Raw genomic sequence first — 24,293 nt, forward strand, 5'->3', positions numbered from 1 at the left:
AATCAGGTGACATTTCTCCTTCAGATTTTTTTGTAGTAACAAGACTTTTCAGCAACTAGCTTTCCACTAATTCAGATTACAGAAGTTTGATGGTCTTATTTTACTGATTAACTTTTACACCAGCACTGATTAGCATATCAGACAGAACAGCTTAACTTTCTGTTAAATAACTCACCTGCAAGTCCTAGCCTAATTATTTTAAACATAAATGAGTGTTATAACATTTACACACTGGTTAGATAATTAAAATAAGAAGTATATCTGACAAAGATTTGCAACCAGCATATACAAAGATCTCCTATAATGCAATAACACAAATTATATGAACACACTTCACAAAGATATACAAATGAACAAGCACATAAAAATGCTTGACATGAAAAACAATCAGCGAAATACAAATTAGATACCACTTACTACACATCCACCAGGATGACTAAAATAAAAAACACTGACACCACCATAGGCTAATGGTAATGAGAAACTGGAACTGCCATATATTGTTGATGGGAGTTGAAAATGGTACAACCACTTGAGAAAAATATCCTGCAGTTTCTTATAAAAAAAACTAAACATGCACCTCACCTATGACACAATTCTATTCCAAGAGAAATGAAAACATGTGCTCACAAAAAGACTTACAGAAAAATATCCATAGAAGCTTTATTTATAATATGTAAAAAAAACTGGAAGTGGCCCAGGTGTCCATCAAAAGGAATAAACTATGGCATATTCATGTAATGAAATAACATTCAGCAATACATTTTTGACACACACAACATAGATAAATCCCAAATACATTATGCTGAAAGAAGCCTTACACAAGAGAGCATATACTTTCATTTATGCACAGTTAGAAAAACAGAAAACTATGATATGTGAGAAATCAGAACCAAGAATGGTTACCTAGGGGAATGGGGATAGAAGAATTTGGGAAGATGCATGAAGAAATTTTCTAGGGGTGATGTTATCTTGATCAGGCCTTCAATTTCGCAAGTATGTGATTTATCAAAACTCACTGCATCCAACATTTAAGATTTGTGCATTTCACTGCATGTAAACTTTACTTCAAAAGAAAAAAATCTTTAACAAACATTGAACTCTAGTTAACAATATGCATGAAATGTTTACAAGTAAATGGTACTTAGGTTTCCAATTTTCTTTGAAATGCATCAAAAATAAGGACTTATAGATGGATATTCAAAAAAGTAAGTATAGGAAAATGTTAAGAACAGAACCTAGGTGGTAAATATATGGATGTTAACAATTCCTTCAAATTCTGTGTTTAAAAGATTTTTATAATAAAATGTTGGAAAAAATAAGCAGTGAGTAAAGGAAAAGAAGTAAATTAATAAAATCCCATGCCATGTTTCAAAACAGCCAGGAAGGGAAAAACTTCTTGTATAGTTGAAGCTATTTTAGCAGAGCTAAAAGGAATAAAAATCAAAACAAAGTTCAACTGCTAAAACAAGCAAAACAACTGAATATAAAATAGCTTTTTATTAAGGTAAAATGTTCACTTTGATGTAGCTAATATACCAGAGCAAGGAAATAAAACATTAGTTTAAGTCTAGTACTAGGGTAGAATTTTCTCTACAATTCTGCAAACAATTCGAAAAACCTGTATTATATAGTTTGGAAAGAGCCAAAAGTTCTGCAAGAAAGATTTGCTAATTACTTGACGGGACTGACCATCTATATAGCACTAATAAATCAATACTACAAACCAATAATATTTGGCTTAGAATAGATCTTAACATTTTTGTTCACTGACTGGTCTGAATTTATAAGAACTGATTCAGTTTAACCTCAATATTGTTTGTAATGACCCCATCCCCTTCACAAAAGGTCTACTCAGTGGCAAGAAATACCTACCAGGAAAAAACTAAACAAACAGCAGTTCAATAGTCAGATGTTCTTGTTCCCAAGATCCCCCCACCCCCAGCGGCCAAAGGAAAAAAGTAAACTCAAAAGTGGTGGTGATTATTGGGAAAACAATTACTGAAACAGTAAAACCTGAATTGGTTCACTTACCTCAATTAGTTTCAACTACAAATAAATGTAATGTGTCTAATAAAATTGGTTTTATGTGTAGCAAGTGAATATTAAGAACTACAGAATTTCAAGAACCCATTTTTTATCCTATAACTTTCCCCAAAACTCCAGATGTTTTAAGGTATCAATGGACCTATGTGACAGCCTCTCTACAACCTTATACGTTTAATACTTTTCAGGATTCAAGATAACATTTTAAAAAACCCAAACTCATACTAATTTCATAAGCAAACATCTCCTCTCCAGATGGCAGGTTACTAAGGCAGTTTTTTATTAAAAATTTCAAACAAAATAGCATAATAAACCCAAGTTTCAATGATAATTATTCAACAACACACAGCTAATGTTCTTTCATATATAATACTCATCCTGAAATTATTTTGAAGCACCTCCCATATTTATCACACTAAAGCAGTTTTAGTCACAGAGGTCATCACCTAAGCTACATCTCCCTCACACAGGCACCTTCCATGTCCCTGAAATGTATTTTAGGGAAAAATGCCATTGGTCGTTGAGGTAGGAGAGAAGACAAGTGTTCTAAATTAAGTTGCTCCTACTGAAACTAAACATTCCCGTTAGGATGGAGGGAAACAAGAGGTTGTCTCTTGCTATATAGGTTGAGTATCCCTTATCCGAAATGTTTGGTTCCAGAAGGGTTTGGAATTTCAAATTTTTTCGGGTTTTAGAATATTTGCATTATATTTACTGGTTGAGCATCCCTAATTCAAAATTCAAAATTGCCACAAAGAGCATTTTCTGTGAGCAGCAAGTCAGTGCTCAAGAAGGTTCAGATTTTGGAGGATTTCAGATTTTCAGATTAGGGATGCTCAGCCTGTATTAGTTCTCCTGAATTCTTATATAAATTACATAAATTCTTTATTATAAATGTAAATATAAAATGCTTTAAAGAGGTTTCATATAAAATGAAATAAATTTGTCCCAGATTTACAAAAGTCTAGATTAAGTTTATGCTCCACCCTCCCCACTAGACTATATCATTATCTATGGAGATCTAAGTTCTGAACTTCTGTTGTTCACATAAAAAAAAAAAAACATGATTTATTTTTTTAAATCCAAAGCTAATTGAAAGGTTAGCCTTGATTATAAGCTTTAAGGAAATGAAAGCTGTTTTAAATTCATCAGTCTTAAATTTCAACAGTAAAACCAACTCAATGTTTTCATCTGCTCTTAATCAAGGCAGAAAACCACAATCAGTTTTGAGAATAAATATATAAAGCATAAAAATGAATTTAATTATTTTTCCTGGCTATGAGAAATTATCCAGCTTTTTACCTTTAGCGTAACCAATTTATGTCAGGAAGGGGCTGGAAGGGTCCCAAATAAACTACAGTGTCTTTATATTTCTTTCCCCTAACAATTCTAAATGGATGAAATTTGGTTAAAAGCAGAGAAAAGACAGGATACCTTTTGTAACAAGAGCAACTTAAGAGGTAATCTGTAAAAAGGACAAATCTACCAGTATTTTATCCTATATGGTGATTAAACATGTTAAGTATTAGGGTTTTTTCATCACAAGAAAAACCACTTCCTTTTTACCTGGCAGCTGCCTCCAAGAACGATTGCAGACTGCTGCAGCAGCACAGGCTACCCTCACCTCTCCCCCAACAATAGGAGAGCCAGGACTTGCTCCTTGATTATTTCTTAGAGAAGACTGATTGTAATACATAAACAAAGAGAACTTGCATGATTTAAGCAGACCATAAATACAGACATCAATTGATAATTAGTTCAATCTAGTACACACATTGCTTTCAGGTTACGTTAATACCAATCATGATTAAATTTCATTAACTGGTAATAGAGCACAAGGCAAGGCAGTATCATATAAGTTTGAAATAAAAACCAATCAACTAGAAATCTAAGGCAGATGTGCTTGTCCCAAAACTCACCAAATTCCAAACCCATATTCTCAAGACTACAACCTTCTAAAACACCCCTTAGAAGCTAGTGAACCACTGACAGCTGAAGATAGAGGACAATCACTTGCTGTGAAATCTGTGTACCTCAGAAATGTTAGCACATTAAAAAAATGTTGGGAAGGGGCTGTTCCATAAGCTTGACTAAAATAAACTTTTATGCAAAACACAATTTGTAGGCTGCACAAATTGAGAACCCAGGAGGTTAGCAGAGAAGTTAAAACACTAATACACACAGTTAGTTTGTTGTAAAACATTAGTGCACTGCCATTCATCTGAAGTTGTCAGATGCTAACTTGCAGTGCAAGGCCTTCTTAAAATCAAGGATAAAAACCAAATCCAATCAGTATTGTCTATTATGAAGCAGAACCGTTTGGTATACTGGCTTATTTAGAACTCGCTAATATTAATCATCTTGAGAACAGTACATTGAAGATATATCTTCTTTGCAGTGGATTCCACTCCAGTACCTTCAACTGTTCAAGCACTTCAAGCCCTGATGTCTCAAATTGTTCTTTTTGACCAGGGTGTAGCCATAGGTTGAAAGGATAGACTGATTCACAAACATAAATAACCTTTTAAGAAAGTGATATAAATAGGTTTTATGGCAACCAATTTTATTTGAAATATAAAAAGAGGCTTTATGGAATTTAATAGTTTAGACCTACGAATCTAAGTTCATATCACTTTACAGGTGAGGAAACTAAGAATCAGAAAAGTAAGTGACCTACCTACCCCAGCGCAGCCAGTAAGTCAGAGAGCCTGAGTCCTAATTTTTATGCTTCTTCAGCCAAACAGTACTGGAAAATGAAAGCTTGGATTATTCTTTGTTCAAAATTTACTATGCTATATACATATTTTTAAATACTAGAGATATATTTTATTTCAAAATAATTACTATCATGGTTGCCAAATGAATTTTCCAATTTTATCTTTTTTTATTATACTTTAAGTTCTGAGATACACATGCAGAACGTGCAGATTACATAGGTATATAGGTGCCACGGTGGTTTGTTGCACCCATCAACCTGTTATCTACATTAGGTATTTCTTCTAATGCTATCCTTCCCCATGCCCCCCACCACTCGACAGGCCCTGTTATATGATGTTCCCCTCCCTGTCTCCATGTGTTCTCATTGTTCAACTCCTGCTTATGAGTGAGAACATGAAGTGTTTGGTTTTCTGTTCTTCTGTTAGTTTGCTGAGAATGATGGTTCCCAGATTCATCCATATTGCTGCAAAGGACATGAACTCATTCTTTTAAATAGCTGTTTGTTAGGTGACATAGAGCAAAGTATTCAGGATTATTTGCCCCTCAGAGGAGAACTGATCAATACAGACCATCTTGTGGTCTTCAGATAGATTAAAGGGAGAAGGCAAAAAAGGATGATGAAATGTGTCTCACAGCAAGCCAAAGACAAGCCAGGCCTTCAGAGCCTTCAAAGATATAAGGTTAAGTCTAAAAACAAAAATGGTAAGATGTGACTCAAAAAACAATACCCTCAAATGAAGGCCTCGGCAGCAAGTGTTTCTCTGAACTTCTCCTGCCCTCCTGTCCTGTCTCTTAGTCTCCTTCTTCCCCAAAGCTAGCCATAGAAACTAGAATCCCTTTTCCCCAAGGTGGGTCATAGAAACCAGAACCCCTTTTTCCTGAATGCCAGCCATAAAACCTAAAAATATTACTCTAGCTTTTCTAAAACCTAAAAATATTACTCTAGCTTTTCTAAAACCTAAAAATATTACTCTACCTTTCTATGTAAAAACTGGCCATAAAAAATTATCTGAACTACCTGGTTTGACTGTCAGAAGATGCCCCCACCCCATTCCAGAGAGGATCCTGTCCCACACCCAGAAGGAAGGAATGTGTGCTCAGAGAAGCCAAGAATACGAACAAGCCTTGTTGGGTTTCCCCTACTGAAGTCCATTAGCAGATCATACCCTTTTTATCCAATCATATTTCTATATGGCCATCCATACTTTGTTGAACCTAAGCATAACAATGGACAATTTCCCCTGTACTTTGGGTCTTCATTCTGAAGGTTCCCATGTACACATTAATAAAATTTGTATGCCCTTTCTCTTATTTATCTGCCTTTTGTGAGCTGAGTTTTCAGTGAACCTTTAGAGGGCGAAGGAGAAGTTTTTCCTTGGCCCCTATCATAACTATTGGAAGTATAGGATAATGAGAAAGTCTAGACTAAAGTTCCATAAGAGGGTTATAGATGCTTTAAAACATACACACACACACCGTAAAAGGAACATTCTCCAGAGAAAAGACATAGATATGGTAGTATGCACTGTAAAAGGAACATTCTCCGGAGAAAAGACATAGATTTGGTAGTATACGCTGCAATGACTCGAGATTAAATAACATTTCAAGTGACCCTGCAATTACTCCCCACCAGCTCATGCTAAAAATTCATTCTTTTGCAACCAAAATGCCAGAGAAAAAACATGCTGAAACAATCAAATGTCTGGTACTCTTTGCTGCCATGAAAACGCAAAAAGAAAAAAAATTCCACTCGTTTTGGCAATTTTAAATGCTAGTTTTATTTACTGCTAACTGCAAAAGACAGCAATACTGTACAGTAGAACACTTACATAAATCCGGTATTAAACAATAGCGTATGGGATAAATCTAAAGCAGAGCACCATGTGCCTTCAAAACTGATACCACAGAATGTAACTTGGTTCAGACAATTATCAAGAAACCTGAAGAGCTCTTTAAGTGAGTTATCCCGAAGCAAAGGCTTTTGGTTTTACTTTCTAGAAAAAAGTAGAAGTTATTCCAATTCTGCATGATTTAATATGATGTGATTTCTGAACCAAGGAAATACTTTACATGATTTATTCATTTTATCAACTGGTACCGTCAGCTAATATAAAGTTGACAAATGGCTGACAGAAAAACAGCTGAATACAATGAAGTATGCTCAATATGGGGCTAGTTGTACATCTATCTCAATTTCCCTAGTCACAGCCCAAAATAATATCCTTTTATTTTAAAGTACTATTTTAAATCAAAAGATAAAATAATTTTAAAGACAAATATAATAATAAACACTCTAACCACCTAAATCATTTAACCACTAACATAAAGTATTTTCTAAAACTCAAAACAGAAAAAAAAAATGGCAGCGCAAGAATACTTCATACTGCTGAATCTTACATACCCTGAGGTATGTAATGAGAAGTTGGGGAAGATGGAGGAATATAGCCAATTTGCCCAGGATTTATAGCACCATGAATTTGAGAAGAACCACCATATACTGCACCAACTGGATGCCAGGGGGGAACACAGGAATAATCTGGCACAACTGGAAGGCAGGAGTCAAAACCTGGCAAAGGTGGCTGCCCATAGGGATCTGCCATTACTGCATAATAGACTGCTCCATGAGGGACAGATGTAGGATCAGCATTCGGAAAAGTACCTGAAAGAATGTATACAGTATATTTTATATACAAAAATTCACGAAAACAGAACCCTAGGCAACATAAATGGATGTTCTCACAAGTGAAAATAAACTTTATTAACTATAAGAAAAATCACAGCAACTGCAGCAGGGGCACTTTAAATACAAATAATGACTAAAACAGGCTACTGAAAGATAATATGAAAATTTCCAAATTAAAACGTGTGAAATATATGTGTCAAATCTATTCAACCTACAGACAACTATCTTTCTGGGATGATTTAGGTACCAACAAGCTAAACACAAAAATATTCTCTAGAGTCTGAGTCCTTCTAGTTAATTAAGCTCTTATAAGAGGTGGTCACATTTGAGTCATCCAATAGTTTTACAGTACAGTATACCATCCGAATAACCATTTAGCAATGAAAAATTCAGATGTCTAGACAGTCTGGTCTATACTTGAATGTATAGTTCTGAAGAGCACCTTAAAAGTGTCATCTCATGAATGTCATTAAGATCACATTTTAATTTCATAGCACTTTTGTCACAAGTCAGTTTCAGTGGAAATAAATGCTGTTTTGATCTTCCTATAATGACTATACACATTAGACAAAAGAAAATCTTTCATTATTAGGCTTAGATTAACTATGTGAAATTACGACTGCCACTGCCTCAGAGTTTACATTTAAAAATAGCTCTATAAAATGTATACTGCACAAAATTCAAAAAAGTTTGACATGGTAATATGCTTTAAAAAGGGAAAAGAAGAGAGAAAAGAAATTAGTATTCCCAATATGCACCAGGTAACAGTATACTTATACATAAGGTCTCAATTAGTTCTTAACAACCCTAGCAAATCTGGTATTTCCCATTTTACAGAAAATCAGACTTAAGGAGGGGGTCAAGTAACTTAGCCAAGATCACAACCATCAAGTAGTAGTGCTGGAATGTGAAACAGATTTGGTTAGGTTAGAGTTCCCATTATTCCTTCTACCCCCTGGTAATTCTTTCCGAAAAGGGCAATCCAAAGATCCTATTCTAAATCCCCCAAAATTTGTCCCCATCTGTATTATACTGTGAACTTACAGAACTCAACCCTCTAGAAGAGTGGCTCTCAAACTTTTTGGTCTCAGGACCCCTTTACATTCTTAAAACTTGAGAACTACTAATAGCTTTCATTTGTTAGTTATAGGTACAGATATTTACCATATTAGGAATTAAAATGAGAAAGTTAAAAATACTAAATCATGTGAAATAAGTCTATTACATCTTAACACAAATAATTTATAAAAAATAAGTTTATTTTCCAAAATGCAAAAAAATATGAGTGTCATTGTTTTATACTTCTGCAAATTTCGAATGTATAGCTTAATAAAAGAGTTGGATTCCCATATATGCTTCTGTATTTATTATATGTTGTTTGGTTGAAATATATGAAAAAAATATGGCCTCATACAAATATGTAGTTGGAAAAGTGAAGTATTTGATGTAATTTTATTTAATTTTTTGAGATGGAGTTCTGCTCATTGCCCAGGCTGGAGTGCAATGTCACGATCTCAGCTCACTGCAACCTCCACCTCCCGGGTTCAAGTGATTCTCCTGCCTCAGCCTCCCTAGTAGCTGGGATTACAGGTGCCCACCATCAAGCCCAGCTAATTTTTTTGTATTTTTAGCAGAGATGTGGTTTCACTATGTTGGCCAGGCTGGTCTCAAACTCCTGATCTCAAGCAATCCACCAGCCTCAGCCTCCCAAAGTGCTGGGATTACAGGCGTGAGCCACTGCATCCGGCTCAGTGAAATATTTTAATACCTAGCCTTTTCAGATAATTGTAGATATTATTTGATGCTACACCCAAACTACATAAGTTATAGTTTCTCAAAGGTCACTGACAATGTGGATTTTTCATGCTTTGTTACATTAAAATCCACTGTTTCATTTTGCACTTGGAAAGATCTATTACAAAATCACACTTTGGTTATATCATGCATTCGTAATTGGGAAACTATTACTTTGCTGACTTATGCATGTCTTCCAAATGTTGACATATTTTCTCATACAATTTAAGAAACTACATTCAGCTCTACTTTATTATAGGAGTTTTAATTGGTGGGAAGGTGTCAAGCTTATGGTGGAAGATACACATTTTCCAAAATTCTAATTTTGATTTGAAAGCTAAAATTTTGTTTGAAAACAAGTATTACTAGCTGTTTATCCTAAAGTGACAGGCTCACTTTGTTCATTTAAGAATATGCTGGCCAGATCAACTAAGTGTGAATAAAAATAGTTTGTCTATCCCTCTTTCAAGTCAGCAAGACTCATAATTAATAGCACAAATCTTTTCCTTAAGTTAATCATTATACTTCATTTAGTATGCAGAAGTGTTCCATTTTGTCACAAAGAATATTAAACATAACTATTCAAGAATAAAAACTGAGTAAAAATAAGAATGTCTTTGATTAAACAGAAAAAATAAAACTGGCATTTTTGTACCATTGGTGTGTGGCAGTGAGGAAAACCTGATTACTTGCACAGTCTGAGGGCAGTGCCAATTTGTGCTTAGATGCCAGCAGTTTTACTCACCACTAATTTCTATACCCTCATGCAAGCCAGTGAAAGGGACAAATAAAATTTTCGAATTATTGTGAACACTTCTGGCCTCATGAATCCCTTGAAAGAGTCTTAGGGGCCACAAGAGGTCCCCGTATCATGCTTTGAGAATCATTGGTGTAGTATATGGACCTGATGAAACATATGAAAGCTATTATTAAATTACACACAATAAAATCAACTGTCTTTCTTGCTGGCAATCTCACTACATACTCACCATTTGCTGATGCTTCCGCCTGCGTGCCATTTTCTCTCCTCACCTCACTGTACAATTGAGGAATGGTTTGATCTACCAGAGGAGGTGGCTCACTATAGACTGGATAATTCTCTGCATGAAGCTGCTGCTGCATCTGTGGCACATAGACCATGGAGTGCCAGTAGTTGTGGTAATAGCACTTGAGCAAGAAAGGGCAAAAAAGAAACAAGAAACTTTACTTTTCTCTATTCTTAATGTAATACTGTTCCCCACAAACAAAAAAAAATAAGAATTGGGCCATGATTTTCAGAGGCAGCAATGACTTTTTTGACCTAAAAACTTGACAGTCTGTTCTCTATTAGAACTTTATGATCTTTTGCAGCATTTGTATCTCAAAGAATTCTTTCAGGAAAGCATCTAAAAGACCTGTGTAAAAAGATGTCTTTTTTAAAAATATATATATTTTATTGCACTTTAGGTGTCTCTTATAGTATTTTTAAATGCAAAAAACACTGCACACAGTATTTAACAACAGGGAACTGGGTAAATTATATATCTGTGATGAAATACTATACAGGCAACAAAAATCATGCTGTCAAATATTTTAAAAAATGCTTGTATTGTTAAAAAATTAAAAAATTATCATAGAGGCAATTTTAGTTTTCTTTATGCTATAGTATTTTCAAAATGACTACAATGGATACTATAATTTCTAATACGAAAAATAAAATATTCAGCATCTCCTGGTAGTCCATAATGTAAAAGGCAAGAGAATATTTTTAAATGCCTAAGTGGAACAGATTACAAAGCTTCCACATGTGATTATAATTAACTAACATAACAGAAGGGGCAAGCAGTTTATCAATTCTTGAAACTGAATTTAGGAAATATAGTCTCAAAGAAAAAAAAAACCCACCTCATTACTCTCAGCTTATAGATGTATACTATTTGGGAAGACACTTTTCTTGACACTGACATGTCTAAAGCTTTAGAGAAATCAGTGTCAGGGAATGTGAACTAATCTGAGCATTATCGAGGAGAGCATAGAGGTTATCATCATCTGACAGATCTTAAGATGCATTATTCCTTTCAGCAAATATGCCATCTTGTTACATTTTAAGTCGAGTGTATTTCAGGGGGAAAAAAAATCCCAGAAAGAATAAAATAACAAGAGCTCTCACCTCAAATCAGAGACACCTTTCACTGATAAAGGCATTTATCAGTACCCACCTGCCTCTAGAATTCAGAGGAATGGTAAAAAAAAAAAAATTGTTCAGCAAGTATCTATGAACACGAGTGCTTTAAAAATACAGCTCTTTATTTTTAAAAATTTTATTAGACTTTAAGTTCTGGAATACATGTGCGGAACATGTACGTTACATAGGTATGTATACAGGTGTCATGGTGGTTTGCTGCACCCATCAACCTGTCATCTACATTAGGTAGTCCTCCTAGTACTATCCCCCTCCCCTTGCCCTGCACCCCGACAGGCTTCGGTATGTGATGTTCCCCTCCTGGTGCCCATGTGTTCTCATTGTTCAACACTCACTTACGAGTGAGAACATGCGGTGTTCGGTTTTCTGCTCTTGTGTTAGTTTGCTGAGGACAACAGTTTCCAGCTTCATCCATGTCCCTGAAAAGGACATGAACTCATTCTTTACCATGGCTGCATAGTATTCCATGGTGTGTATGTGTCACATTTTCTTTATCCAGTCTATCACTCATGGGCAATTTGGGTTGGTTCTAAGTCTTTGCTATTATGAATAGTGCTGCAATAAACAAAGGTGTGCATGTGTCTTTATAGAATGATTTATAATCCTTTGGGTATATACACAGTAATGGGATTGCTGGGTCAAATGGTATTTCTGCTTTTATATCCTTGAGGAATTGCCACAGTCTTCCACAATGGTTGAACTAATTTACAATCCCACCAACAGTGTAAAAGCGTTCCTATTTCTCCACATCCTCTGCAACATCTGTTGTTTCCTAACTTTTTTTTTTTGTTTCATAAGTTTTTTTTTTTTATTGCATTTTAGGTTTTGGGGTACATGTGAAGAACATGCAAGATTGTTGCATAGGTGCATACATGGCAGTGTGATTTGCTGCCTTCCTCCTCATCACCTATATCTGGCATTTCTCCCCATGCTATCCCTCCCCAACTCCCCACCCCCAGCTGTCCCTCCCCTATTTCCCCCCAACAGACCCCAGTGTGTAGTACTCCCCTCCCTGTGTCCATGTGTTCTCATTGTTCAACACCCACCTATGAGTGAGAACATGTGGTGTTTGATTTTCTGTTCTTGTGTCAGTTTGCTGAGAATGATGGTTTCCAGGTTCATCCATGTCCCTACAAAGGACGTGAACTCATCGTTTTTGATGGCTGCATAATATTCCATGGTGCATTATGTGCCACATTTTTCCTGTCCAGTCTATCATCGATGGGCATTTGGGCTGGTTCCAGGTCTTTGCTATTGTAAACTGTGCTGCAATGAACATTCGTGTGCATGTGTCCTTATAGTAGAACGATTTATAATCCTTTGGATATATACCCAGTAATGAGATTGCTGGGTCAAATGGAATTTCTATTTCTAGGTCCTTGAGGAATCGCCACACTGTCTTCCACAATGGTTGAACTAATTTACACTCCCACCAACAGTGTAAAAGTGTTCCTATTTCTCCACATCCTCTCCAGCATCTGTTGTCTCCAGATTTTTTTATGATCGCCATTCTAACTGGCGTGAGATGGCATCTCAATGTAGTTTTGATTTGCATTTCTCTAATGACCAGTGATGATGAGCATTTTTTCATATGTCTGTTGGTCTCATGTATGTCTTCTTTTGTAAAGTATCTGTTCATATCCTTCGCCTACTTTTGAATGGCCTTGTTTTTTTCTTGTAAGTCTGTTTTAGTTCTTTGTAAATTCTAGATATCAGCCCTTTGTCAGATGGGTAAGCTGCAAAAATTTTTTCCCATTCTGTTGGTTGCCGATTCACCCTAATGACTGTTTCTTTTGCTGTGCAGAAGCTGTGGAGTTTGATTAGGTCCCATTTGTCTATTTTGGCTTTTGTTGCCAATGCTTTTGGTGTTTTGGTCATGACGTCCTTGCCTACGCCTATGTCCTGAATGGTTTTGCCTAGATTTTCTTCTATGGTTTTTATGGTGTTAGGTCTCATGTTTAAGTCTTTAATCCATCTGGAGTTAATTTTTTTAATGATCACCATTCTAACTGGCCTGAGATGGTATCTCAATGTGGTTTTGATTTCCATTTCTATAATGACTAGATGATGAGCTTTTCTTCATATGTTTGTTGGCTGCATAAATGTCTTCTTTTGAGAAGTGTCTGTCCATATCCTTTGCCCACTTTTTGATGGGGTTGTTTTTCTTGTAAATTTAAGTTCCTTGTAGATTCTGGATATTAGCCCTTTGTCATAGATTGCAAAAATTTTCTCCCATTCTGTAGGTTGCCTGTTCACTCTGATGATAGTTTCTTTTGCTGTGCAGAAGCTCTTCAGTTTAATTAGATACCATTTGTCAATTTTGGCTTTTGCTTTTGCTGCAATTGCTTTTGGTGTTTTAGTCTTAGCCATGCCTATGTCCTGAATGGTATTGCCTAGGTTTTCTTCTAGGATTGTTTTATGGTTTTAGGTCTTATCTTTAAGCCTTCAATTAATCTTGAGTTAATTTGTGTATATAAGGTGTAAGGAAGGGGTTCAGTTTCAGTTTTCTATATACGGTTAGCCAGTTTTCCCAACACCATTCATTAAATAGGGAATCCGTTCCCTATTGCTTTTGTCAGGTTTGTCAAAGATCAGATGGTTGTAGATGTGTGGTGTTATTTCTGAGGCCTCTGTTCTGTTCCATTGGTCTATATATCTGTTTTGGTACCAGTACCATGCTGTTTTGGTTACTGCAGCCTTGTATAATTTGAAGTCAGGTAGCATCATGCCTCCACCTTTCTTCTTTTTGCTTAGGATTGTCTCGGCTATGTGGGCTCTGTTTTGGTTTCAGTTGAAATTTAAAGTAGTTTTTTTCCAATTCTGTGTAGAAAGTCAATGATAGCTTGATGGGGATAGCACTGAATCTATGAATTACTTTGCGCAGTATGGCCATTTTCACAATATTGATTCTTCCTATCCATGAGCATGGAATGTTTTTCCATTTGGCTGTGTCCTCTTTTATTTCCTTGAGCAGTGGTTTGTAGCTCTCCTTGAAGAGGTCCTTCACATCCCCTATAAGTTGTATTCCTAGGTATTTTATTCTCTTTGTAACAATTGTGAATGGGAGTTTGCTCATGATTTGGCTATTACTGGTGTATAGGAATGCTTGTGACGTTTGCACATTGATTTTGTATCCTGAGACTTTGCTGAAATTGCTTATCAGCTTAAGGAGATTTTGGGCTGAGACAATAGGGTTTTCTGCATATACAATCATGTCATCTGCAAACAGAAACAATTTGACTTCCTCTCTTCCTATCTGAATAATCCTATTTCTTTCTCTTGCCTGATTGCATTGGCCAGAACTTCCAATACTATGCTGAATAGGAGTGGTGAGAGAGGGCATCATTGTCTTGTGCCAGTTTTCAAAGGGAATGCGTCCAGCTTTTGCTTATTCAGTATAATATTGGCTGTGGGTTTGTCATAAATAGCTCTTACTATTTTGAGATACATTCCATCAATACCTAGTTTATTGAGAGTCTTTAGCATGAAGGGGTGTTGAAATTTATCAAAGGCCTTTTCTGCATCTGTTCAGATAATCATGTGGTTTTTGTCATTGGCTCTGTTTATATGATGGATTGTTTACTGATTTGCATATGTTGAACCAGCTTTGCATCACAGGGATGAAGCTGACTTGATCATGGTGGATAAGCTTCTTATAGGCTGCTGGATTCGGTCTGCCAGTATTTTATTGAGGATTTGCGCATAGATGTTCATCAGGGATACTGGCATGAAATTCTTGCTATTGTTGTTGTGTCTCTGCCAGGTTTTGGTTTCAGGGTGATGCTGGCCTCATAAAATGAGTTAGGAAGGAATCCTTCTTTTTCTATTGTTTGGAATAGTTTCAGAATGAATGGTACCAGCTCCTCTTTGTACCTCTGGTAGAATTTGGCTATGAATCCGACTGGTCCCGGACTTTTTTTTGTTGTTACTGCCTCAATTTCAGAACTTGTTATTGGTCTATTCAGGGATTCGACTTCTTCATTTAGTCTTGGGAGGGGGTATGTGTCCAGGAATGTATCCATTTATTCTAGATTTTCTAGTTTATTTGCATAGAGGTATTTATAGTATTCTCTGATGGTAGTTTGTATTTCTGTGGGATCAGTGGTGATATCCCCTTTATCATTTTTTATTGTGTCTATTTGATTCTTCTCTCTTTTCTTCTTTATTCATCTGGCTAATGGTCTATCTATTTTGTTATTCTTTTCTAAAAACCAGCTCCTGGATTCAACGATTTTTTTGAACGGTTTTTTCATGCCTCTATCTCTTTCAGTTCTGCTCTGATCTTAGTTATTTCATGTCTTCTGCTAGCTTTTGAATTTGTCTGCTCTTGCTTCTCTAGTTCTTTTAATTTTGATGTTAAGGTGTTGATGTCATATATTTCCTGCTTTCTCATGCGGGCATTTAGTGTTATAAATTTCCTTCTAAACACTGCTTTAGTTGTGTTCCAGAGATTCCAGTATGTTGTCTCTTTGTTCTCATTGGTCTCAAAGAACAAAATACAGCTCTTTAAATGTCTTTGAATTTGTGTAATTTTCACATAAAATGGAAAGATAGTCATAAAAATATTTTAGGATAATTCCTTTATCTTTGAGATAAAACAACACAGTGAAAAGTTAGCATATAATGTTAAATATAATAGCTAACCTAATATATGCTGAGGTTGTGCTGCTTACAGCCCAGTACCCCTCTCTTCAGTTTAACGACTATTTTATAATAAGAGAAAATAAAGCACAAGGAGGCTAAATCAGAAAACTTATATTCAGAGATCTCTTAGATAGAAATAAAATTTTTTAATTTTTAGTCCCCTTAGTGCTTTTGGCTTTTGAAGTTCAAGTCTGATTATCAAAATGGCTTATACTTTGAAAACAGGGCTTATCAAAGCAATTTTAACATGACACTTACCTGCAATCCTAGATTGAAATAGTACTGCAAAACTTTTGTATCTAAAATAAAAAATTGAAAAAAAAATTAGTGACTAGACTGACATAAGCAATTAGAATTATCTTTTGAAAAGCTTTTCTGGCCAGGCGCAGTGGCTCACGCCTGTAATCCCAGCACTTTGGGAGGCTGAGGTGGGCAGATCACATGAGGTCAGGAGTTCAAGACCATACCGGCCAACATGATGAAACCCTGTCTCTACTAAAACTACAAAAATTAGCTGGGGGTGGTGACAGGTGCCTGTAATCCCAGCTACTCAGAAGGCTGAGGCATGAGAATCACTTGAACCTGGGAAACGGAGGTTGCACTGAGCCAAGATTGTGCCACTGCACTCCAGCCTGGGTGACAGAGTAATACTCCACTTCAAAATAGGGGTGGGAAGAAAGCTTTTCTCTTTGGGCATTATTAAGGTAGATATCAATGTAATCCTGCCACATTAATATCACTCTTAATTTTACCTTATAATAAATGACTACTTACCTACCAATATAGGTAAGATTATTTTCTCATCTAAGGTTTAGTTACCAAATACAAATTTCATTTCTAATCTTAATTTTAGGCTGATGTTATAGGAATGTCACTCGGGCAATATTTAGGAAGAATCCAATAAAGGCATTTTCTCACTTGTTTCAAGATGGAGTTTTTAGTTTAATACACTTCTAGTACATAAGCAATCATTTTGGTCCTCAGTTACTAGCACTACTAGACAGTACAGACTAATGTTCTACTGACAGAGGTTAGTGATGACTGCTGAGACAATTAGAACAATATGGAACTATTCACCTTGCTTTTATTTACCATGACTGATATACCACCACCAGAACTCAAAAGAGAAGGGCAATGAGCAAGGTAATTTCTCTAGACATTACGAAACTAAACTACTTCATAAACGAACAAAAACTGTTCTTAGCATTACAGTTGTATCTCTAATTGTATTTTTATTCCTTTACCTGAGATCCACACATATTTTTATTTATAAAGTAATATAACCTGAGTTCCACTAATAGATGAACTTTCAGAAAACCCCTCTTTCTTAGGTTGGAGACTCCCTAAACAAACAGATATATTTACTGCCATTAAAAAAAAATAATCAGCTTCTATTTTCACTGTTACATGGGAACACAGTATAATGCCTAATGCTCAAGCTAAAGAATATTAAAAAAAATAGGAAATAAATTCATAAGTGGCATTGGATTCTACTCCTTGATACAAACATAAATAAAAAATAACTTGTATACACAAATGCACATAGTATTAATAGCCAAAAAGTGAAAGCAACCCAAATTTTCCTCAATTTACAGATAAAATATGATACAGACATACTTTGGAGATATCATGAGTTTGGTTCCAGAACAAATAAAGACAATATTGCAAGGAAGTGAGTCACACCAATTTTTTGGTTTCCCAGGACATATAAAAGTTATGCTTATTGCCGAGCACAGTGGCTCACTCCTGTAATCCAGCACTTTGGCAGGCTGAGGTGGGCGGATCATGAGGTCAGGAGATTGAGACCATCCTGGCCAACATGGTCAAACCCAACTCTACTAAAAATACAAAAATTAGCCGAGAGCGGTGGCACACACCTGTAATCCCAGCTACTCGAGAGGCTGAGGCAGGAGAATCACTTGAATCTGGGAGTTAGAGGTTTCAGTGAGCCAAGATCATGCCACTGCACCCCAGCATGGTGACAGAGGAAGTCTCCATCTCAAAAAAAAAAAAAAAACACGTTATGCTTATACACTATACTGTAGTCTTTTCAGATAATAATAATGTTAGATCTAAGAAAACAATGTATATGCCTTAAATTTAAAATACTTTATTGCTGGCCGGGCGCAATGGCTCATGCCTGTAATCCTAACACTCTGGGAGGCCAAGGCAGGTGAATCACTTGAGGTCAGGAGTTTGAGACCAGCCTGGCCAGCATGGAGAAACCCCATCTCTACTAAAAATACAAAAATTATCTAGGCATGGTGGCAGGCGCCTGTAATGCCAGCTACTCAGGAGGCTGAGGCAGGAGAATCACTTGAACCCAGGAGGTGGAGGTTGTAGTGAGCCGAGATCGCACCACTGCACTCCAGCCTGGGTGACAGAGACTCCATCTCAAAAAAGAAAGAAAGAAATAGTAAATAAAACACTTTACTGCTAAAAAAATATGCTGACAGAAATGAAGGGAGAAAAGGGAGAATATGTTGCTGGAAAAACAGTGCCAATAGATTTGCTTGACACAGGGTTGTCACAAATCTTCAATTTGTAAAATAATAAAAATCACAATATCTATAAAATACAATAAAATAAAGTACAACAAAATGGAGTATGCCAATACATCCATACAGTGGAATGTTTTGGCCGTAAGAAAGAAGAATGCACTGATATATGTGACAACATGAACCTTGAAAATAGTATGCTTAGAGAAAAAAAGTTAGTTGCAAAAGACCACATATTGTATGATTCTATTTATATGAAACGTCCAGAATAGGCAAATCCATTGATATAATAGAGGAGTGATTGCTAAGGCCAGGGAGAATGGGGAGCACCTACTAATGAATACATGATATGTTCTCAGGGTTAATAGAACTTAGATGGGAGAGTGAATGGGGAAAGAATTTGAGTTGAATCACCATGCCAACAAAAGCTTAGGAGAAGAAAATCCACTACATAGGAGCAGAAAGAGGTAAGGCTGGAACAGAGACTAGACTGTGGAAAGTCATAAATGCCGTACTTAGTCTGTTGAACTTTAATCTACGCAAAACAAAAAATCACTGAAGAGTTCTGAGCTAGGAAGAGACACAAAGTGGAATAGTACCAGAGTAATGAGACCAATGGAGAAGCTACTCTAATTGTTTAGGGACAAGGTGATAAACACATGATCAAGGAAAGAGGCAATGGATATTTTTTTAAAACCCTCTGTGAAACCCAGATTTTTAATAAATCAGCCAAGGTTAACATGGAAAAATCAATTCTATATTTATGTACAGGACAAAATAGGAAAATAAAAGTTTTAAAATTCTATTTACTACAGCGTCAAAAACCCAAATACACAGGAACACATTTAACAGAAGAGAAGACTGCTACACCAAAAAAAAAAAAATGTTGAGAAACCAAACGCAGCCTAAATAGACAGATATACTATGATACCATGTTCATGAATTCAAAGAGATCATATTGTTAAGAACTGACATTCTCCCCAAATTGAGCTATAGATTATAAACACAATCCCAAATTTCCAGAAGGTTTCTCTTTTATTTTTGGTAAAATTTGATAGTCTAAGAGAAATGCAAATTACTTACTTTACTTCAAATATCTTACTAAAAAGACAATGTGGTAATTATGTAAGGATTAAAAAATAGATCAATGCAATAGAAGAGGGCACACAAATAGACCTGCACTTAAAACGGTCATTTGATTTTTGACTAAAACACCAAAGTGATCCAACAAGGAAAGGAAAACCTTTTTTTACAAATGGTACTGCTGGAATACTGGAGATCCATAAAGGAAAAAACAAAAAAAAACACAAATCACCTCAACCTCCATCTCATACTATCCACAAAAATTAATTTGAGATGGGTAGTGGACTTCAATATAAAACTAAAAGCATTATGCCTTTTAAGGAAAACACAGGAGACAATCATAATGACTTGGGAGTAAGGCAAAGGTGTTTTTTTAAATTTTTTTGGTTTTTTTATTTGAGTCAGAGTCTCATTCTGTCACCCAGGCTGGAGTGCAGTGGCATGATCTTGGCTCAGTACAACCTCCACCTTCTGGGTTCAAGTGATTCTCCTGCCTCAGCCTCCCAAGTAGCTGGGATTACAGATGCACATCACCACACCCGGCTAAATTTTGTATTTTTAGTAGAGGCAGGATTTCACCATGTTGGCCAGGGTGGACTCGAGCTTCTGACCTCAAGTGATCTGCCTGCCTTGGCCTCCCAAAGTGTTAGGATTACAGGTGTGAGCCACCATGCTCAGCCAGTTTCTTAGATTACAGAAAGCAATACACACCAAAAAAAATGATCAATTAGATTTCATCAGAATTAAAATCCTCTACTCATCAGAAGGCACCATGAAGAAAACAGATAAGCCACAGAATAGTAGCAGATATTCAGAAAATATACCTGACAAAACACTAGCATAGAGAATATGTAGAGAACTTCCACAACTCAATAACAAGCACCCAATAAGAGAGTAGTCAAAATATGTGAACACTTTACAAAAAATATGCAAATGACCAACAAGCACATGAAAAAAGTACCCAAACAACTAGATATTCACATGCAAAAATATGAATCTACACATAGACTTTACATACTTCACAAAAAAAGTCACTCAAAATGTATCACAGACCTAAAAGTGAAATGCAAAACACAAAACTCCTAGACGGTAACGGGAAAAAATCTAGATGACCTTGAGTCTGGCAATTGCTTTTTAGATATAATACCATAGGCATGATCCATAAAAGAAATAATTTTTAAGTTGGAGTTCCTTAAAATTAAAAAGATCTGTTCTGCGAAAGATACTCAAGAGAATGAAAAGACAAGCCACAGAATTGGAAAAAATATCTGCAAAAGACGTACCTCATATAATAGACTGTTACCCAAAATATACAAAGAACTCTTAGAACTCAATACGTAAACAATCTGAATTAAAAACGGGCCAAACACCTTAACAGATGTTTCACCAACGATATACAGATGGCAAATAAGCACATGAAAAGATGCTCCATGTTGGACTTCACAAAGAAAATGCAAATTAAAACAATGAGATACCATTACACACCTATTAAAATGGCCAAAATCCAGAATACTGACACCACCAAATACTGGCATGAATATGGAACTACAGGAACACTCATTCACTGCTGGTGGGAATGCAAAATAGCCATTCTAGAAGACAGTTTAACAGTTTCTTATAAAAGAAAAGATATTCTTATTCAATTGAGTAATTTTAATCCTTTATGTTTACCCAAAGGAGTTAAAAATATATTTCCACACAAAAACTTGCAAGTGGATGTTTAGGGCAACTGTAACAGAAAGTGGAAGCAACCAAGATGTTATTCAGTAGATGGATATATAAACTGTGGCACATTCAGATAATAATTTGGTGAGGAATCTTAAATATATATTGCTAAGAGCCAATCTGAAAAGGCTATATACTGCATGATTGCAACTATATGGCATTCTGGAAAAGTCAAAACTATGGAGACAGTAAAAGATCAGTGGTTGCCAGGAGATGGGGGATGAACAATAATAGGCACAGCACAGATTTCTGGGGCAGAGACGCTCCATTATAGCATCTATGTGATGCTATAATGAAGGATACATGCCATTATACATTTGTCCAAACTCGTGAAAGTGTAACAGAAAGAGTGAACACTAATATAAACTATGGCTTCTGGGTGATAATGATGTGCCAAGGTAGGTTCATCACTGTAGCAAATATACCATGGTGGTATGGTGGGGGACACTGATAATATGAGAGGCTACAGACACGGGGGAGCTGGTGGAAAATGGGAAATCCCTATGCCTTCCTCCCAATTTGGCAACGAACAGAAAATTGCTCTATAAAATAGATTTTTTTTTAAACATGATCAGTCACCAGAATGGATAAAGTTAAAGACAGTGGCAACAATAAATGTTGGTGAGGAAGAGAAACAACTGGAATTCTCATACACTGCTGGTGGAAGTGTAAAATGGTACAACTTTGGAAAAATGTTTGGCAGTCACTTATAACAGTAAACACATATCTCTTTATGACCCAGCAATTCCACTGCTAGATATTTGCCCAAGGGAAATAAAAATGTATGTTTACAAAGACTTTTACAAGAATGTTCATAGCAGCTTTATTCATAACAGCCCCAAACTCCAAATAGTCCAGCTATCTATCACCAACAGGAGAACGGACAAACTGAAATAGTCATACAATGAAATGCTACTTAGCAATGAAAACAAGTGGGCTACTGACACATGCAACAACAGACAAATCTCAAAATTATGCCAAGTTTAAGAAGCTTTCCATAAATATTATATACTACAAGATTACATTTATATAAAATTCTGAAACAGGCAAAACTAATCTATGGTAGAAAAAAGTCAGAACAGTGGTTGTTTCTAGGGGGAACATGGGAAAAACTGGGAAGGAGCATGAGGCAACTTTGTGGGATAATGTTAATACTTTATACCTTCGTAGGGATTTGGGTTACACAAGCGTGTGCATGCATACGTTAAAACTAAGCTAATGTGCACTTAAGTTTTGTATATTTCATTATATGTAAACTGTACATCAAAAAGTAAAAAAATCTACTTAATAATATGTATCCTGAGGTTTTAATGGGGAAGTGTACAAATGTCTACAATTTACAAATGATACAAATGTATCAAAAAGAAGATGGATTAATAGAGATGGAGGGAAAGATTGGATAGATATGTGATAAAGTAGTTAAACATTTATGATAGAATATAGGTGATAAGACTTCATTCTAAAATTCAACTTTGATGAATGTTTGAATATATTCACAGTAAAATATTAGGAAAAATACAAAATCAGAATTTTGTGGTGACTAAGTACATCTCAGGCATAGGTAGGGAAGGGAAGGGAGAGAAGTAAAGGAATCAGGGTTTAGATATTGGGCATATTAGGTGGAAATGCACTTAACAAAATAGAAAACCAAGGAGAAAACTCAACGTTTTGTGTGACTTGGGGAAAAGATAAATATGAGGAATTTCATTACTGAAATGAAAGCTAAAAACTAAATGAAAATGTCCAGCAAGTATCTGGAGACAAGTAAGTAAAAACTTTTGATGCCAAGGCTAGCTAGATTTAAGAATCAACTACACAGAAATAACAGTGAAGTTTAAGGATAGGAAAAAAACAGAAGGGAGCTAAAAAAAATCTTGGTGATTAGGGGTTGGAAAAAAAAAATAGAGAAGCAGCTACAAAAAAACAAGAAAATGTTACAGCAAGAAAGTATAAGTAAGCTACAAACAATTCTCGACTATAATTCTCTCGAGAAATATGTCAATGAGGGGTGATAAAGAACTTCCAATGAAAAACTACTCCTTAGATGTTTAAGAAAACACGGCGGAAATTCAAGGCAGATAAGACTCCTAATCCCCACTCCCCCAAATTTTCAAAATTCAGTTGAAATTCTAAATATAAAATATTGCAATAACGCATGTACTTGTGGAAACAATTTAAGAAATAAAGAAAAATTTGATACCAAGTCCTGTTTTGCAAAAAGACAGTTAAGAAAATCAAAGACAGCCATTTGAGAATCTTCTTCAGGGTAGGCATGTAGCTACCAAAATGAAACAAAACAAAAAAACAGCAGCACACATCAACTCAACCATTCATTTGTTGATTATGTAGAAGATATTCTGTTTTCAGCTTTTAATTGCTCCTTTCCTTAGTCACTTCCTGCATTGTGTTCTCAAGTCAATTTTCATTTGGTTCCCCATTTCCCAATAGGTCAACCAAAGAGAGAGATGCTCTAAAAATATTTTTTAAATCTCAGACTCCTCACCTAAGTCTCAAAATCTACTTACCTTGAGGCAAATCACTGCCACTTGGATCACAGGAGTAAGATGGAGGTGGTGGTGGTGGTAAATTTGAAGCCTCTCCCACATCAAGAGGAGGAGGAGGAGGAGGAGGTGGTGGTGGTGGTGATGGTAGTGGTAGAGAGGTACCAGCATGAGGCGTAGGAGCAGAATGGCATGGATAGGATGGTGAGGCAATCACTAACAAAGAAACAAAACATAACAGAGCAATACACAACTATAACACACAGTAAGTTTGTCTACTTTTCTTGTCTCCAGTATGGTCAAAGAACTCTTAATTCTTATGGTTTGGCTTAAAAAAAAAAAACCATGGACAGTGAATTGTCTACATTCTCTTACACATAACAATCGAGAACTAGTTTATTACAGGTCGTTTTAAGAAA

The 24,293-nt window shown here is 35.8% G+C and overlaps 1 protein-coding gene across 1 annotated transcript in view; it reads right to left on the minus strand.

Annotated features, from left to right (window-relative positions):
- Positions 1-6,517: 6,517 nt before the first annotated feature.
- Positions 6,518-24,293, minus strand: part of ALG13 (ALG13 UDP-N-acetylglucosaminyltransferase subunit) — a 78,488-nt gene continuing 60,712 nt past the window's right edge. Inside the window, 4 exon segments of the mRNA XM_021676419.2 lie at positions 6,518-7,423; positions 10,231-10,408; positions 16,326-16,366; positions 23,899-24,090. Of these exon segments, the coding sequence (XP_021532094.2) occupies positions 7,158-7,423; positions 10,231-10,408; positions 16,326-16,366; positions 23,899-24,090 (677 nt within the window). The 3' untranslated portion in view covers positions 6,518-7,157.

Source organism: Aotus nancymaae, unplaced genomic scaffold, assembly GCF_030222135.1.
Source record: "Aotus nancymaae isolate 86718 unplaced genomic scaffold, 86718_ANA_hifiasm-v0.15.2.pri h1tg000004l, whole genome shotgun sequence".
Classification (NCBI taxonomy): Eukaryota; Metazoa; Chordata; class Mammalia; order Primates; family Aotidae; genus Aotus; species Aotus nancymaae.